At 41.0% G+C, this 19,641-nt stretch overlaps 2 protein-coding genes across 4 annotated transcripts in view; one reads left to right on the forward strand and one right to left on the reverse strand.

The window, feature by feature from the left end:
* Nucleotides 1-19,641, forward strand: part of MAGI2 (membrane associated guanylate kinase, WW and PDZ domain containing 2) — a 1,132,900-nt gene that overhangs the window by 517,154 nt on the left and 596,105 nt on the right. The gene's annotated exons all lie outside the window — the stretch shown is intronic.
* On the reverse strand, nucleotides 10,896-11,331 carry LOC308527176 (small integral membrane protein 29-like). Its single transcript, XM_081102535.1, has one exon. It carries the CDS (start codon nucleotides 11,249-11,251, stop codon nucleotides 10,943-10,945), a length of 309 nt encoding a protein of 102 aa, XP_080958661.1. The 5' UTR covers nucleotides 11,252-11,331; the 3' UTR covers nucleotides 10,896-10,942.

The raw sequence follows: 19,641 nt of genomic DNA on the forward strand, positions 1-19,641 counted from the left end.
AAATCCTAGTGGGGGGGTGGGTGCAGGAGGCAGCTGATCAATGATTCTCTCTCATCATTGATGTTTCTATCTCCCTCTCCCTGTCCCTTCCTCTCTGAAATAGAATTTAAAAAAAAAGATACTCAACCTCTGCCAATCTGAATATTATTTTGTCATAGCAATATAAAAAGAAATAACAAGTGTTTGTTAAATTAACAAATTGGAGTCATAATTTATATTAATATTATTCTTTTTTACAACTAATTAATCACAATTTGATATTTAAATTCTTCCATGAAATGCACATTGCCACATTAATTTTGCCATTTTACCAGTCATAACTGCAGAGAAAAATAAGAACTCTTAATTAACTTTTAAAAATTCTCCATTTGGTTACACAAACTTTAAAAATCTAATACAAAGCATGTACCAATAATGCCCTGAAAAAATGTATCTACTCATGACTTCACTAAAATTTTGCTGGCTTTCTTGGTTTTAAATAAATTCCATATAATCATTTTAGCGCTATAAGTCTTAATCTAGAAATGAATTTGTAATTAAAAAACAAAACAAGCCATTTATTTTTATATTTCTATGTAGATCAGTTTAAGTAGGCCAAATTTTAAATTAATAAAATACTGAAATATTTCTAGTTTATTGTTTTTATCATTTGTGACGCTGGTAGACTTGTGGTGAAATTATATTGAGAACTGTATTGTGTTATTTTCTTGGAGCTAATTTTTAAATGTTTTATTCTGACATTGAATTGCACTTGTGTTCTGTGGGTTGACGGGTACCTTAAGCAAAGGTTCGATATCTACTCTGTGAAAGGCTTTGACTAAATGCTGACGACACAAGTATATCTGCGCTTATGGGAAGCTCATACTAGTGTGGGAGACAGATATGCAAACCGGTGATCTCAATGTGACCGTTCACCACCATAGTCATATGGACATAGAGGAAGGAATGAATCATTCTACGGGAGTAACGTAAACTTCACAGAGGTGTGGAAAATCTGGTTAAGATCTTGAACAATGACAGTCAGTTGTAGAAAGAAGAAAGGCGGCTTTAAGCAGAAGAAACTGTATTGACTGAGATGCATAAAGAGTCTTATTTGCTTAGAAAATGGTGGTGCAATTAGCACAGATGTGGGGCAACACAGAGAAAGAAGAGAATGCAGCCTTTTATAACAGAGAGGCTTCTATGGCCACCTCCATAGTCATGGAACTATTTATTCTTTTCACCCAGATACACATGAAGTGATGTGTGTATCTAGTTTATAATAGGGAGAGAATGTAGGTATATATCATTGTTCTCAAGTATATCTGAGAATATGCAAACAATTTAGTATGGCAAAGAGTCAAAGAGACGGCTAGAAAAATAGAATAATTTTAAGTGCACCAAGTCTTGTGCATATGAGACTTTTTAAGTGGAAACCATGCATCACATTTCTATCATATCCCAGTTATTCATACCGCAAGTAGTATTTATTGTGTGTCTACCATGTGCCAGACACTGTTCCAATTGCTTGTGATGCAGCAATGAACAAAACAGGAAAATACCCTGTTCTTTATGAGGGAGAACAACAATACTAAAGATAAATAGTGAAATAAATAATATGTTAGATAGCAATATCTACAAAGAGAAAAAAATGTAGGAAAGAGAGGAGAACATGTTCCAAGTTAGGGCAAAAGGGAAAAGAGTTTTGGAGGGGAAGCCAGGGAAGGCAAACTAAAAATATGACTTTTTGATGGATGTGAGAGAACTATCCATGGGGGCAGAGAAATATAGCCTTGTTTGGAACATATAGGTTTGAGATACTTATTAGTCATTAGAGGATCAGTCAGATAGACAATTACATACATCGTTCTGGCATTCAGGAGTGAGGTCCATGGGAAAATGCACATTTGCAGGGGTCAACTGCTCATATGTGGTATTTAAAGCCACAGGTGTAATGGGATCATCTAAGGATGGAATATAGAGGGGAAAAAACACTTTCTTGACTAAGTACTGGGGCACATTTTTAGTAGTTGAGGAGATAAGGGAAACAAAAACAAAACCTGAGAAATTACAGCCAGAAAGAGAGGAAGAAAACAAGGCAGAATGGTGTCTGTCTTCTAAGCCAAGTGAAGTGTTTCAGGAAAATGATCAACTGTGTCAGCTGCTGCTGCTGCTATGTGTTGTAAGATGAGGATTCACCAGTGTCCATTGGCTTTGGTGACATGGAGAATTCAGGAGGAGCGGAATGAAGACAGAATGCAGATAAATTATTTTGTTTGTTTTGGTTTTTACTGTGGAAAAAAAAATGTGAGAAACAGGACAGTAGCTGGAGGGGAAAGAAAGCCATGAAGTGGATTTTTTAAAAGATAAAAAATGTAGCATGTATGCAATAAAGATAATGAATGATGCATGAGAGAAGAGGAAATTGACATTTACATAGAGAGAGGGGAGAATTTTAACTTATTTAAATAGGTGTTAGGAGGGGATGAGACCTAGAACACAGTGCAGCAGTGGGTTTTTCTACGTGCATGTGCTATCCATTCATGTTTGTAGGAACAAGGTAGCCCATGGGAGAAAGAGATATTTAGGTGGGGAGATCTGGTGGTGGGAACTTCTGATTGCTTTCTTCTGATTACAGCAACTTCTCCCCAAGAAGGAAGCAAGATTATGGTGGAGGAGGTATCAGATTTTGAGAAGAAATGAGAAGTTGGCAAGTCTAGGAGAGTGGCAAAGGAGTGGTCTAAAGAAATATAGAATGACTGATGGGTAGTGTCAAGGGCCCACTCAAAATTTGTGGTCATTTTGCCACATTGAGCAATACAAGTAAGACATTCAAAAGACAGAGAGTTGGATTTAATTATTGTTGTGTGTATGAACAGAGGAGCAAGGAAGTCAAAGTGAATGCATTAAAGTGACTACAATGATAAGAGAATTTAAGTTGGGTAGAGAATTAGGTGCCAGGAGTGAAGTGAGAGACCGTGGAATCTGGGTGGGACCAGCAGATAGAAGATTTCCACTGGATCAAAGGGTGGTTATTGTAGAGGAGAGGAATCCCATAGTTGTCTCTTGAGAAGTATCTGATGCCAGATTCTTCCACAATACTCTCAGGTGCCATAATGTTCCATTAAGATTGTCTTATTTTAAAGATTACCCTCATTTTGTGCAAACATGACTGCCAAATGCTTGTATTACTGCCCATTGTCATTATTTGGTCTATTCTCTGAACAACTGGCAAAACGCACGGGCTGATGTTGCAGCTGCTCCTCTGTTCCCAATTGCCTCAGGAGAGAAAAAAAGTCCCTAAAAAAACTTTACAAGTTAATGGAAGAATAAACAGTTGTTGACAGTGTGTAATTATGAACCCATATCATTGATATTACCAGACTGATGCTTGAATTTACTTCTGCATTGATAGAAGCACTCCAGTCTTTATAATAATGACAGTGGGGAATAATATCTGGATCCCAGAACTGGGTTTCTGTGTGGCTGCTTAGCTCTGATCTCCTGCCTGATTCTTGCCAGTCTTTTCCTGTGGGGTAGTTGGGCTCGCTTCTCACACCCTCCTTTGGCCAGCACGCACATCCGTCTGACAAATCTCATTGGGAAACCTGTTTCTCTTCTGCCTGAGTGTAAGTGACCCCAAGCAGCTGGGCTGTATTCTTCCTAAAGAGCCTTGAGGCACTCTCTGGTGGATAAAATTTGTTTCTAAGACTCTTAAGATTACCCCTGGTCCTAATATGGTGTTTTGGGTAACAAGCAAAATGAAAAAGAAACACAATATTATGAAAAATATCATCCATCATTTTTTTTATGACAGAGACTCATCTTTCTCCAATCAGATCAATTGGATTTTGAGCTAAAAAATAAATACCGGATGTTTAGCCAGATTTATTGTAGAATTGTGATTGTAAAACGGAACAAGCCAGAATCCTGTGATATCCACAGTACAAAATTTGCCTATAAAACAAAGCAGCACACTTGATGCAATTCTTCGGTGTTTGCTAAGGTCAGACTTGTTGGCTGAGCTGGGTGATAGACACATTTGGGTGACCAAAGAAAGGTAGTTACACTTCAAAATTTTACGTCAAACTGTAGACCTTTGTAATATGCTACTTATATTCATGGCAGAACTAGGTATTAGCATGTTCCACCAAACATATCATCAACTAGTGCCTGACATTTTATCAAATCAGATATGAATCAGATCTTCAGAGGTGTTTGTGCACTGCGTAGATGTATAGGCCTTTACTCATGAAGATACACAATAGGCCCCAAATTATGATTTTTTGTTATCACATATTCTGGATGCTTTCTTATCTTTAGTGAAATGAATATTAAACTTATCGCTTATAAACTCTTTGAAACATGCTTAAAAGTAAGAGAAAACAAACATTTTTATACAATTCAACCTTCCCATTACAAATATAGCAAACATTAAACTATCCCTTTATTAAAGGAATATTTGAAACATTCCAGTACATGTTTTTACAAAAACAAATGAGACCAGGTGATTTTCAGAAGCTGCCATGTCTAGGTTACCACCAAGGCCAGAGCTAGAATCCAGAACTCCTAATTTCTTGTTTAGTATGTTTCTCCCACACAATTACAGGAAGTTATTATTATTATTTTTAAATTCTTGCCTGAGGATATATTTATTGATTTTAGAGAGGGAGGGGACGAGAGAGAGAAACATCAATGTGAGAGAGAAACTGATTAGTTGCCTCTCATATGAACCCTGACTGGGGATCAGGCCTGCAACCTAGGTATGTGCCCCAACTTGGGAATAAAACCCACAACCTTTTTAGTGTACTTGGTGATGCTCCAACCAACTGAGCTACTCAGCAGGGGCAGAGAGGTATTCTTAAGCTCAGAATCATTTAGTATCACCCCCACTATGATAAATTCTTATCCTTTTATAAAAGTGCATTATTAAACATCCAGTCTTCAAATGCTCTGCTAACTTAAGTAATAAGGTGTCAAACATAGTACAAATGATATTACCGTGGCCTGCAAAGGTTGAATTTCAGTACATGTAAAAGCAAATCCTGATCCTTATAATACATCTTTCATAATAGAGACCATTTGTCAAGGTGCATAAAGGCATGTTAGAGCAATGAGGGGCATTAAAGCAAATAACTTGGTAACTCCAATAGAAATGAACGCCCTCACTTAATGCTAGCTGATCTGAAATGTCAGGATATTTGCCTTCATTCTATGGTTTGTTTAAATTTGTTTAAAAAAGAAGATGCACGTAGTGAAGGAAGCTGACATGGGCCATGGTTAGTTTGAAAACTATTTTAATCTGTTTTAGTGAATCACTTAGAATTCATATTTAAACATGAAATCTAATTTTCCAATTAATTTCACAAGAGATGCTTTTTATATTGATTGCCCAAGTGGTCTCACTGTTTGTGTCAGGAATATCTAACAAGGGTAATGCTAACAAGCAGTTCCCTTAAAATTAGTGTTTGCTGCTAAACTTGAGACAGTTTTGAGCATCTAAGGATTCAGAGTAGTTCAACAGGCACTACTCAAATGATTTTAACTTAATATAAAAATGTTTAGCAAGTTCATGACCTTCACAGTGGACATTGGAAGTATAATTTGTTTCCTTTGACTTAATTATCACCAACTATTTTATTAACTTTCAGTTTTCTTTTATTTTTATATTTACCTCTATTCACCATTTTCATCTTTTCCTAATACCCAAATTTCCATCAGTTTTCTTTGGCTGAGGAACTTTTTTTACTATTTCTTGTGGTATGGATCTGCACACTACAGTGATGGTTTCACTTAATTTTTGTTTATCTGAAACATCTTTATTTCATCTTCAGTCTTAAAGGATATTTTTATTAGATATAAAATTCTCATTGGACTGTTTTGTTTTTCCTTTCATTTTTAGACTCCATTTTTTCTAAGGACAACTTAGCTGTCATTTGTAACCACATTTTATTATGTAATAACTAGAGGCCCAGTGCATGAATTTGTGTACCTGTGGGGTCCCCCGGCCTAGCCTGTGGGATCGGGCCAAAACCAGCTCTCTGACATCCCCTGAAAGGTCCCGGGTTGCAAGAGGGCACAGGCTAGGCCGAGACCCCACTGGTACATAATCAGGGCAAGGGAGGGACATGGGAGGTTGGCCAGCCAAGGAAGGACCGTTGGAAGGTCTCCAGGGTGTGTCTGACCTGTCCTCAGTCCCGATCGGCTGGACCCCAGCAGCAAGCTAACCTACCGGTTGGAGAGTCTGCCACCCTGGTGGTCAGTGCACGTCATAGCGACTGGTCTACTGTCTGCCCCTGGTGGTCAGTGCATTTCACAGCGAGCAGTTGAGCGGCCTTAGCATATCATTAGCCTATTACGTTTTGATTGGTTGAATGGACAACCAGACGACCTGACACTTAGCATATTAGGTTTTTATTATATAAGACTAGAGGCCCGGTGCACAAAAATTTGTGCACTCGCGGGGAGGGGGAGGGTTGGAAATCCCTCAGCCTGGCCTGTGCCCTCTCACAGTCTGGGACCCCTCAGGGGATGACCACCTGCCAGCTTAGGCCCGCTCCCCGAGGGATTGGGCCTAAGATGGCAATCAGACATCCCTCTGGCAGCCCGGCAGCCCTCGGGGGATGTCCACTTGATAGCGGGAGCAGGCCTAAACTGCAGCCAGACATCCTTAGCGCTGCTGAGGAGGCAGGAGAGGCTCCCACCACCACTGCTGTACTGGCAGCCATTAGCCTGGCTTGTGGCTGAACAGAGCTCCTCCCATGTAAGAGTGCCCTGACCACCAGGGGGCAGCTCCTGCATTGAGCGTCTGCCCCCTGGTAGTCAGTGTGTGTCATAGTGACCATTCATTCCCAGTCCTTCTGCTGTTAGGGTCAGTTTGCATATTACCCTTTTACTATATAGGATAGAGGCCTGGTGCATGGGTGGGGGCCGGCTGGTTTGCCCTGAAGGGTGTCCCAGATCAGGGTGGGGGTCCCGCTTGGGTGCCTGGCCAGCCTGGATGAAGGGATGATGGCTGTTTGCAGCTGGTCACACCCCCTTCAGGGTGCGGGTCCCCACTGGGGTGCCTGGCCAGTCTGGGTGAGGGGCTGAGGGCCATTTTCAGGCTGGCGGGCAACTGAAGCTCCCAGCCTCTTTTTTTTTTCTTTTATTTTTATTCTGGTATTTATTTACCTTCTATGGCTGTCACTTGAGCTGAGAACTGGCTCCAGCTCTGAGGCTGTGGCTGGCTGAAAGCAGGTACCTGGGTTTGTTTAGCTTCTGTAATTGAAACTCTGTTGCCATCACTGGCGCTCTAAGCTCTGAGCCCGCTGGCAGCTGAAAGCAGGTTTCTGGGTTTGTTTAGCTTCTATATTTGCAACATTGTTGCATCTGGAGCTCAGACCTGGGCTGCGGCAAGCGGGGAACCTTGGCTTCCTCCGTCACTGGAGCAAGCAAGCCTCATGTTCGCTTCAGCTGCGTGGCTGCCGGTTGCCGTCTTGGTTGGCAGTTAATTTGCATATTGCCCTGATTAGCCAATGGGAAGGGTAGCGAAGTTACGGTTAATTACCATGTTTCTCTATTATTAGGTAGGATGTGTCGTTTTATCTGACTGTTTAAATTGTTTCTCTTATTTTAGGAGGTTCAACTATTTGAGTATGATTTGAATTTTAAAAATTCTTGATGTTTTCTCAACTGCTTATATCTGTAAATTTATGATTCTTATAAATTTGAGAAACTTTATCCATTATTTTACTATTTACAATATTTTTGCTCCCACTCTTTTCCCCCCACCTATAACTAAGGACACATATGTTACACTTTTTAATGTTGCACCACAAATTACGGGGTTCTGTTTCTTTCATTTAATATTTTTAATCTTGTAACCTCAAACTGGATCATTTCTACCAGTTTGACTGATACTGATTCTTTGGTCTGTTTTCTCTAATCTGCTCTTAAGCCCAGCTAGTGAATTTTTTCTTTCAGATATTAAATTTTTAATTTTTAAAAATTTTTAGTTTTTATTCCTCTGCTGAGATTTCCTATCTGTACCTTGTTATTATTTTACTTTATGTCCTCATACATAATTATAATGGGCACTTTAAAATAATTATCAGCTAATTCCATCACATGGGCCATCTTGTGGTGATGTTCATTGATTCCTTTTATTCTTGACTTTGGGTGACATTTTCTTGTTTCTTCATATCACTAATTGTATGTATACTGAACATTACTCTGTTTTCTGCTATGTTCTTCTGAAAAGTGTTTATTTTTGTTTTAGTGGGTTCTTAATCATGCTGAAGTTCCAAACTGCATTATATGTTCGAAACCAGACTTGTTCTCACTCTTGTGTTATGTAAATAGCTGCTGAAATGTTTATTCTTTTTAGCTTTAAACAGGCTGCTTGGACTCTGCCTATATACATGTAGTTCATGAATAAGCCAGATATTTGAGCAGAGTTTGAAGCTTTCTTCTGTGACTGTTTCCTTTTCAGATGAGAAAGAGGAAAGAAGACCTTGACAACTAACAACTGGCCTAGAAGTAACAGGTCGACTTTCTGTGGCCAGGAGTTAGCCAGACACTCACAATAGGCTGTAGAATTCTATTGCTTAAGATAGAAAGAAAATCTCAGAATACAAATATCAGCTAGGGCTAGTCTGTGGCCATGATGAATCAAGACAAAAATAAGATGACTCTAATAATCATATCCAAAATCAGACGAAAACAAGAACATTGTCCAATCCATAAAAATGTGTTCAATCCATAAAAGTGACTAACCCCCCCTCCCCCCCCCCCCCCCCCCCGGCTAATATGACTACTGCTTCATTAGCAATCTTAAGAAACATTAAGATGGCCAAACCTAGAATTATCTTTACTTCTTCCTAATACCATCAAATCTAGAGGAAAACCCAGCTTCTTGAACCGTCCCCTAAAGAACATAGTACAAGCCCAAATTCTAGAATAGGTGAGATGATAACCCATTGTTCCTCATGGTGTGTGTTCTCATTTCTCATTCAATAAATCCATTTTTGGTCACCAGGTGTTTTCCTTGATCTTTGGTTAAAGCAGCGGTTCTCAACCTGTGGGTCGTGACCCCCTTGGGGGTCGAACAACCCTTTCACAGGGGTTGCCTAAGACCCTCGGAAAACACATATATAATTACATATTGTTTTTGTGATTAATCACTATGCTTTAATTAATGTTCATTTTGTAACAATGAAAATACATCCTGCATATCAGATATTTACATTACGATTCATAACAGTAGCAAAATTACAGTTATGAAGTAGCAACGAAAATAATTTTATGGTTGGGGGTCACCACAACATGAGGAACTGTATTAAAGGGTCACGGCATGAGGAAGGTTGAGAAGGTTGAGAAGGGTTAAAGGGTAATGGCACAGAATGTCCTCTTTAATTTCTCAGGAACTAGTACTCCCTAAATTGACCTCTGATTTTTCAAGTCACTTAAGCTATCTAACTTCTAGTCACTCGACACTCTCCTGTGTGTTCTTCTTTGAGGCAAAAGCAGTAAGAATCCTAGGAAACGCATTAGTACCATTCTTTTTTTCCAGTTTCTGCCTACTTGTGGTTGGTTCCTAGTGCCTTCAGAAGGTCTTTTACTGTCATTTTCCCAGTACTTATAATGTTATCTCCAAGAGGTTGTTCTTACATGAATTTACATTTATTAAAGCATACATTATTATTTTTTTGTTACTAGAAAATATTACTTTGTGTCTTGTAATCTATTCCTACATAGGCAAACTCATTATGATAACAAATTTAGTAGTACCCATTATACCTCATTGTAGTGATTAGGCATAGAGTTATAGTTGCTAAATTAGTAATTTGCAAACTTAAGAGTGCCAAATATATCATCTACTGTGAGGCTTGCTGGACTTTCACCATCCTTCTGTTGGGTAGGAATCAAAAGACGTATTCAAGCCGAAACCGGTTTGGCTCAGTGGATAGAGCGTCGGCTTGCGGACTGAAAGGTTCCAGGTTCGATTCCGGTCAGGGGCATGTACCTGGGTTGCGGGCACATCCCCAGTGGGGAGTGTGCAGGAGGCAGCTGATCGATGTTTCTCTCTCATCGATGTTTCTAACTCTCTATCCCTCTCCCTTCCTCTCTGTAAAAAATCAATAAAATAAAAAAAAAAAGACATATTCAAACAGTACAATTCTAAGAGTTTCCAGGTCTAATTTTAGAATTATTTAAAATTATCATTATAGTAAGTACATCGATCTGACCCACAAATATGTTGCTAGAAAATATCATTGAAAAAACTTGTAACCAGTGCTTTTGGGAAAATAATGTGTCACTAGAACTAAATGATATCTTGAAATTGAATTTGATGTGAGCATTAATTTTCTCAAACTTTTTACAAAGCTTTGTACTTAACTGTTATATATCAGGAAACAAGTCATTGTTTTATTTCTAATAGGAACCAAGGCCTCTAGAAGGACATGCTTTCCTTTATCATTTAAAGTCCAAAGTGGTCTCCTGTGGGATATATTTGTCTGGCTTCTGTCTGGAAAGACAAAGCTAACGTTACTTTTAAAGTTTCTCCTGGTGTAACTTGTGGGTAATATACATCATTATTCATGTAGATCAAGACATGAGATTTAGAGATACTTTTATGTTTCTTTGGCCATTGCATATATTGATGTGTTGTTTTTTTTTTTTTAACCACAAAACATTTTATTTACAAAATATGTATACTGAAGACATACATCAGGCCCTGTCACCATGGGAAGCTCCCAAGCCAAGTCAGGGAGGGCTAAAGGGGCCCACAGGGCAAAGCTCTGCCCACCCCAAGAGGAAAAACCCCCAGTGCCTGGGAGCAGGCTCAACCCACAAAGGCCTACAGATGGAGGAGGATGGGTAGGAGGAGTGGAGACCCGGTGCCCAACAGGGAGCTGGGTGGGCAGGTGGGAGGGGAAGCAGCAGGCGGCAGGACCCCATGGTTCTGAAGGTGAGGGTGTCAGGTCTTGACATCCAGCAAGGGCATCCGCTTGTGCTGGTAGCCACCCTGCCAGCCGTGCACCACCTTCGGGTCTCCCACGTCAGAGAGTAGCTCCTGCTCAGCCTCATGCAGCTCCTCAGCGGGGTCATAGCTGTACATGGGGAGCAGGTGATGGTGAAGCCTGTCCCCCCGCTTTTTCTTCTGGACATATGTTACCACAGCCACCACCACCCCGATCAGGGTGATGAGGAAGAAAGGGGCCAACACATAGCCCACCGTAGAGTCGCTGTTGGCCTGGGGGGCATTGGGCACTGTGGTGTTACTCATGACATCAGCAGCTGGAGGACTGTGTAGTCAGCATGGGCAGTGCCTCGGGAGGGCGCCTCCACTGGGCTCCCTCCCGCCGCTGCAGCCTGGACAGGAACGCCCTCGCTTGGCTCCCGGGCCCCTATTGATGTGTTTTAAAGTGTAAACAATTCTTTTGCCCGGGCAGTGTGGCTCAGTGGTTGTGTGTCAGTCTATGAACCATGAGGTCACTGTTCAATTCCGGGTCAGGACATATGCCCTGGTGAGGCTTGATCCCCAGTGGAGGGCATGCAGGAGGCAGCCAATCAATGATTCTCTTTCATCATTGATGTTTCTATCTCGTTTTCCCTTTCCCTTCCAATCTCTGAAATCAGTAAAAACATATATTTTTTTTAAAGTAAATGGTTATATACATTATATCTGCCTTATGTCAGCATACACATTTTTATAACAGTTTTTGGAAGTGTGAATATTCCCTTTTTTGGAATAGAGAATATTGTAAAGGCTAATAAGATTACACCTGCCCTGTTGCCCTCTTGCCCCACACCCAGTACTCTCATGGTCCCCTTAGCCTACTCTATTCTTATTTCAGAAGATATATTGCTTTCTCCCACACTGCATATTTATATTGTATTTACTTATATTCATTGTTTATATTATGCTTATGTGTATTGTCTAACTCCTCCTGCTAGAATGCAGAGTCCACAAAGGTAGGGATATTTGCCTGTTTTGTTCACTAAAGTCATCTCGTGAATCTAGAGTCATATTTGACATGTAAGAGTTCCTCTCCATATATTAAATGAACAGATAAAAAGAAATAGTTTATATAAGCCAAATATTTCTGTACTTTTAATGTAGTCCTTCTACATTCTAATTTAGAGGATGTAGTAGAAGATCTCCCTGCCTCCTTCTTGCCCCTTCCACTTAATCTGTCTGCCAGAGTCATCTACATAAAGTACAACCAGATCTTTTTAAATCGCTCTTCCAAAATTGTTAACACCTCCCCAGTGTCTTCAAAATGAAATCCAAACTCCCTAACTTGGCATTTGAGGCCTTCTGCAATCTCTCCTTATTCTGCCAACAACGTCATCAATCAACACTCCCCTTGTGCTTCAGTTTTTCTTGATGTGATCTTTGGGCGTGTTTTTCGTCGCTTCATGTAAATGTCGTCTTTGTGCTATGGCCTATCCTGATTACCTCATTTAAAATGGGACCACATTCCCCATCCTCCTTACTCAGCTTTACTTTTCTCCATTGCACTTATCACCGTCCAATATACTGTATACTTTACCTATTTTCTATATTTATTTCCCGTTTTCTCCCCAGAACATAAGCTCTGTGAGAACAAAGCTTTATGCTTAAGTTCTCTGTAATATCACCAGTGTTTAGAATAGTGCCCTACCTCCATATGATGGCCATCTTTTCCCCTCCACTTAGATTTCCCTATCTGTTTGCCATGGCCTTGCTTAAATGCCAGCTCTTCTGAAAAGATTTCCTGCTGTCCTGAACTCAGGTGAAGATAATCTCTCCTCTGAACATTGATAGCATTTAACCAAAACCTACTTTCATATTGCTTGTATTTTGGTTATTTATGCACATGTCTTATTTTTTCCTACAAGTGTGTCTTAACAGGTTTCATCACTAACATCTTCACAATCTCAGTGAGAGGGTGCAGTCCAGGCTGAGGGACCCCACCAGTGCACGATTGGGCCGGGGCGGGCCGCGGGAAAGCTTCAGAGGTGCCCAGCCCATCTCCCTCAGTCCTGATCAGCTAGACCCCAGCAGCAAGCTAACCTACTGGTCGGAGCATCTGCCCCCTGGTGGTCAGTGTATGTCATAGTGAGTGGTTGAGCAGCCTTAGCACATCATTAGCATATTAAGCTTTGATTAGTTGTTGGGTTTTTCTGCCATTCAGTCTATTTGCATATTACCCTGTTATTATATAGGATGATTTGAATAAGGCAAAACCTCTATGAAAAGGGATTTTGATTTTAAGCTTATTTTTGGGGGAAATTAATTATGTTTTAAACTCAATGGACTGAGGAAAAATAAATGTATATTGACATATTTTATTTCATATTCAGAGCCTAGACTAAGTTCTGTCATTGACTTTTTTCACGTCACAGAAATTTCCATCTTCTAGGCATCTGTGCCTTACAAATTGCTTATTCACCAACTAATGCCCTGTCAAGTTGTTGGAAATAGAATTAAGATTTGTAATATAATTTCTAATAGAATTAACAAAAATATAATTAAAGATACAAAGAACATGGGATTGATATCAAACAATATATGTAGATTTATTATCATTTGAGTGCTTTATTTTTCTATAATGTATCTTGACATTAATTAATTATTTTATATTCAGTAGGACTGGGAGCAATGCTAGGGCAGTGCTACAAAAGGTCATAGGACTGAAAGCAAATTTGAGGAAGTTCTTACATCTCTTTATTCTCAAATTCCAAACAAAAGCCTCTATCACTGGATTATATTTGATTCCAAAGCTTTCTTTTATCATCATTTGCTTTACATATGCTGTCAATGAACTAAAAAATCTTGGTTTTAAGGAGGAGTAATTTATAATACTTGTTTTTAAGGACGTATTTCCTCCTCACCCTCCTACTCTCTTCTCTTTCTCCTCCTCCTCCTCCTCCTCCTCCTCCTCCTCCTCCTCCTCCTCCTCCTCCTCCTCCTCCTCCCCCATTTCCTCCTTGGCATCCTTTCCCTCCTTCCCATTTTTCTTTTCTTCTCCTTCTCCTCCAGCTCTTCTCCTCCTCCTGCTCGTCTATTCAAGGGAAGAGTATTTTCAAAGTAACTAAAACTGGGCCTCACTTGCTGGAAAACTAATAGCTGGTATATTCTATTTCTTGAGGCTAGTTGAAAGCTAATGTTAAAGAAGTTATAACTCTGATGGAATAATGCTCAAAGTCTCAAATGAATGTGTCTCGGAGAAATGATTGATATTGAACCCGGATAGCATCATGAAATTTTAAAGTGCGCCAGTTGAGTAGCCATATGGTGAGATGCAGTAAAATGCACTTTTCAAACTTTTCATGTAAAAACTTAAAATCTTGGCTTAGAACAAGAGTTTACTGCCTTCCCACCTGTTCCCATGTCGCTGAAAGCCTTTGGCAGGAAACCAGGCCCTGTGCTAACTTCCAGTGACACATACTCATTCTTGCTTCCTTCAGCTCTGTGCCCAGCCCAGCTCAGCCACCACAGTTGCAGCTATGCTTAGAGCAAACCAAACCTACTAGTGAGATCAGGGTGGGTCTGCTAGAGACACTGCCAGGTGGAGCAGTTCCTAGGATTGTGGACTCCTTGATCCCCAAACCTACTGAGGACCAGTATTAGAAATTTTACAAGCAGAAAACTAGATATCCCTGAAGTACCCTTTTTTAGAAAATGCTTTTTCCTCTGGTTTAGTCCTCTATCCCTACTATTGCCAACCTCTTGTTAATGGACTCAGTTTCTAAGGTTGCTAACACCTCATCTGATTCCCATAATGACTGGCACACAGTGGTTTTCAGTAAATATTTATTGGGTGTATGAATAAAAATGAATAAATGATTCAAATGGTTAATTTCCTATATGACCCTTTGTACTACAGAACTAAACTGGTAGTAAAATGATACTGATTTCCAGTTTAGCTTAGGCCTCAGGGAATCACTGTATAAAATCTTAATTATTTGATTTTCTTAGAGAGAAATCAATAGTACCAGGTCAGAATTTAAAGATAGTTTTTTGCATTGTTACCACCTTGGCAATGGTACCAGCCATTTATAAGCCACAAGAATTCCTTTGAAAATGAGGAAAACCGCCCAGTTTAAACACAGTGAACATTATCATCAACCTGACGCTGACATGCCTGACTGTAAGGCTTCAGTGCTCTTGGTACATTTCCTCTAATCTGTCATTTGGATTCCCTTTTTGACATTTGAAAGGTATTAGGAATTGATTACTGGTCCTTAAACTATCATGATCACCAGTGGCAAAATATAACACAAAAATGTTATATGATTCTTCTTGTATCTTTTATTGTTATCAGAAAACATTAAGTTGTTCCATGCCACATTATAATTTATCCAATTGTGTCTTCTTTTTTATTGTGTAGTGAAAATGGAGGGAATTGGGAGTGGGGAATAGGGAGAAAAGAGGCAGAGAATTAATGTGCCTTATATAAAATCAGAAAACCATCAGACTAAATCAAAACGAAATATCTGTATAGAACATTAAAACCTGTACTTTAGAACAATGTGCGTTAAAAACAAATTGAGGTGCTAGTTGTATAGAAGAAAATCCAAATGCAAATGAGGAAAAGACAGCTATAAAATGTAGGTTGGTTGGCTGCTGTTCTGCCCAAGAAGCACTAGCTGGCATTAGTGTGAAATTTAAATTCACTTCTGTGCTGGTGATTGCCTCTTTGGAGCTCATTAAGCATTCTTTGGCACCAAATTTCAGACTGAGTAAAACCATGGAGCGTGATCTAGGCAGAAATTAACCTCAGGGTCTATAAGCTCCTGTAACTGAGCCTATAAGAAGTTGATAATTTGTCCTGGAAGAAGATTCTCAGAAAGGGTAGAGCTTGGGGGAGGGAACTTAGAGTTTGACTCTCACAGCTGGATATGAAGCCAATAGCGTTATGGGGCTTTGACTATATTAGTATTATCCTCTTTGGGGTGGTACACTAATCTTTTGAGCTTCATCATTTCAGTTTCTGCTTGAGAGCTGGCTCTTTAAAAACTTTAAGTGACAATGACAGTCTACAAAATTGCTCTCTGAGAACAATTAAACAAAGTCAGAAGGCATGTAATATTTTTAGCAGTGGGTAAAAGGGATCATTTAACGATGACAGAGTGAAGCTCATAGTTTTTAAAATTGCTCCGACAGATCTGATTGATGTGACAGGGTTGAGATGATGGTTGGTTTCTACAGGCTAACTCAGCCCAGATGGTATGCGGAGGAAACTGCTGATATAATGGATACGAACTTAGGAACTACAAGGAATTACTCTTGACAAGAAAGTATCTTCTTGTTATTCAACAGGTGATTGCAGAAGAGATACATTGAAAATCATGTTAATGACAGCATTATGCACTAATAAAGTAGAACAGGGAGAAAAAAAAAGCAATATTTAAAAAAAGACAGAAGAGTAAAATACCAAACATACAAATTTCTGGATATCACAGTTATATTGGTAATAACTTATTGAAATGAAGGAGTTAGGAAGTGGTCATCCTATTTAATAATAGACAAACATGGTAATCAACTGTAACTTCGCTACCCTTCCCATTGGCTAATCTGGGCGATATGCAAATTAACTGCCAACCAAGATGGTGGCCGGCAGCCAGGCAGCTGAAGAGAACAGGAGGCTTGCTTGCTCCAGTGATGGAGGAAGCCAACGTTCCCGCCTGCTGCTGCCAGCCTCTGAGCTGCAGTCTAAGAAACATTGTTGCAATTATAGAAGGTAAATAAACCCCAGAAACCTGCTTTCAGCCAGCTTCGGCCTCAGAGCTTAGAGTGGCAGTGATGGCAACAATGTTTCAATTATAGAAGCCAAACAAACCAAGACACCTGCTTTCAGCAGCCGAGGTCTCAGAGCTGGAGCCGAGCCTCAGAGCTAAAGCTGGCTCTCAGTTCCAGTGATAGCCATAGAGGTAAATAAATCCCAGAATAAAAAAAAAAAAAAAAAAAGAGAGGTTGGGAGCTTCAGTCACCCAGCAGCCTGAAAACAGCCCTCAGCCCCTCACCCAGACTGGCCAGGCACCCCAGTCGGGACCCCCACCCTGAAGGGGATGTGACCAGCTGCAAACAGCCATCATCCCCTCATCCAGGCTGGCCAGGCACCCAAGCGGGACCCCCACCCTGATCCGGGAAACCCTTCAGGGCAAACCAGCCGGCCCCCAACTGTGCACCAGGCCTCTATCCTATATAGTAAAAGGGTAATATGCCTCCCAGCACCGGGACCAGCGGAGCAGCGAGGCCTCCCAGCACTGGGATCAGCAAAGCCGCGAGGCCTCCTGGCCCCTGGTGCAGGGTGACAGGGGGCAGCACCCAAACCCCCTGATCGCCTTGTGGCTCTGTGTGTGTGACAGTGGGCAGGGCCACAACCTCCCTATCCACCCTGCTCTGTTCGTGACAGGGGAAGGCGCCCCAACCCCCTGATCGGCCCTGCTCTGTGCGTGACACGGGGGAGCTCCCCAATCCCCTGGTCGGCCCTGCTCTGTGTGTGACAGGGTACGGAGCCCCAACCCTCCTGATGGGCCCTGCTCTGTGCGTGACGGAGCAGCACTGCAACCCCCTGATCGGCCGGCTCTGTATGTGACAGGGGTGGTGCCACAACCCCCTGATCTGCCCTGCTCTGTGCATGACAGGGGGTGGCTCCGCAACCTCCCCATCAGCCCTGCCTTGAGTGTGGCAGGGGGCAACGCCCCAACCCCCCAATCGGCCCTACCCTGAACGTGACTGGGGGTGGCATCACAACCTCCCGATCCGCCCTGCTCTGTGCATGACAGGGGGCTGTGGGGCAGGCACCTAGGGTTTGGGCCTGCCCTCTGCCACCCAGAAGCGGGCCTAAGCCAGCAGGTCGTTATCTCCCGAGGGGTCCCAGACTGTGAGAGGGCACAAGTGGGGCTGAGGGACACCCCCCCGCCAGTGCACAAATTTTTGTGCACCGGGCCTCTAGTCTATATATATAAAAGACTAATATGCAAAGTGTCCCCTTGGGAGTTCAACCAGGAGACTGTGAGTTTGATTGCTTTCTATGACATGTGCTGACCACGAGGGGGCGACACGGAATGAAGGAAGGCCCTGGCTGGCAGCTGGCAGCTGGGGAAGGGAGGCCCCGGTCAGTGGCTGGCAGCCGCTAGGAGCCCTACCTATGTATGAATTTCATGCACTGGGCCTCTAGTTAATAATAAAATGAATATAGACAGGAAGAGATAGTCGCAATTAAGTGGACAACATTTTCTTATGACCAGTTTTCTGATTGATTATGATTAACTACCAATTCTGAGGTTGATTCATTAACTCTGAAGGATACAGGCCTCTGGAGCAGAATACTGAATGAGACACAGATTTCCAAATCCTCTAGAAAGAAAGTTTCTTTATATCAAGATCAGCTATATGTTAATTAATCAGAAACACACACCTTCACTGCTGTGATGTGTGGAGAATGTGTTACATGGAAGCTGTGCCACAGAAGAGCGAGAGTGGAAAATTGGGGACAGAAGGCTTTTCTCATCTGCAAGGTCCCGAGAACTAACCCTCTCTTCTCATGTTTTATCATTGGATCTTTTCATAGTACTATAGAGAATACCTAGGCTTTGCAACCAAACAGGTAGAAGTTCAAGTCTGAGCTTCAGGACTCAGCAGCCACAGGAATTTTGGAGCTATTATTTACTCTTTTCTCATTTTACTGTATGTAAAATGGGGCTGAAATAATAAACTAATAGGGTTGTTATGCAACATGCATGAGAAGAAAAAGAACATAGTTAAAACCCTGAGGTTTGAGAGTCCAGGAATCAAACCCACAACCTTTTGATGTATGGGACCATACTCCAACCAACTGAGCCACCCAGCTAGGATAAGAGTCTGGGTTTTAATCTTGGCTGAACTGCTTACAAGTTGGTTGACTTTGTGCTTTGTTTCCTCCTGGGTAACATGAGGACAATAAGTATCCAGCTTCTGAGTCGTAGTGGTGATTAATTATGTTAATGTACTAGAACCAGAGTGGTCCTGATATATGGTAAGCTAAATTAGCTATAATTATCAGTATGAAAGTGCCTGGGAAAATACTTAACACATTGTAAGTTCACAATAAAAGGAGGCTACTTTATAGTAAGTATTTTTATTATTAGTTCCTATCCAGAAGGACTGCTTATATCACTAAAATTTTTTAGAGTTTTTTTTTTTAAAAAATATATTTTTATTGATTATTTACAGAGAGGAAGGGAGAGGGATAGAGAGTTAGAAACATTGATGTTTCTAAACATCGATCAGCTGCCTCCTGCACACTCCCCACTGGGGATGTGCCTGCAACCAAGGTACATGCCCTTGACTGGAATTGAACCTGGGACCCTTGAGTCCACAGGCCGATGCTCTATCCACTCAGCCAAACCGGTTAGGGCTAGAGTTTTAAATCCAGTTCATTTCTAAGTTTTCAAAAAATGTAGAAAGGGCATTCTCTCCTTGAAGATCCAAAAATTACTTAAAATAACACATCCGACTTATTAAGTACAAATGCATAATGGAAGAGATTTTTTTCATAGAATTAGACATATGCAAAATTACTAGCAACCATAATTTTATATAAATCACAATGTAAAAAAAAATGCCAAATTAATGAGAACATTCTTTATGATAGGTGGGATCAGTAGGTAATGAAGGAACTAATGTTATGTTGTAATATT

Source organism: Myotis nattereri (assembly GCF_964212035.1).
Source record: "Myotis nattereri genome assembly, chromosome: 11".
Taxonomy (NCBI): domain Eukaryota; kingdom Metazoa; phylum Chordata; class Mammalia; order Chiroptera; family Vespertilionidae; genus Myotis; species Myotis nattereri.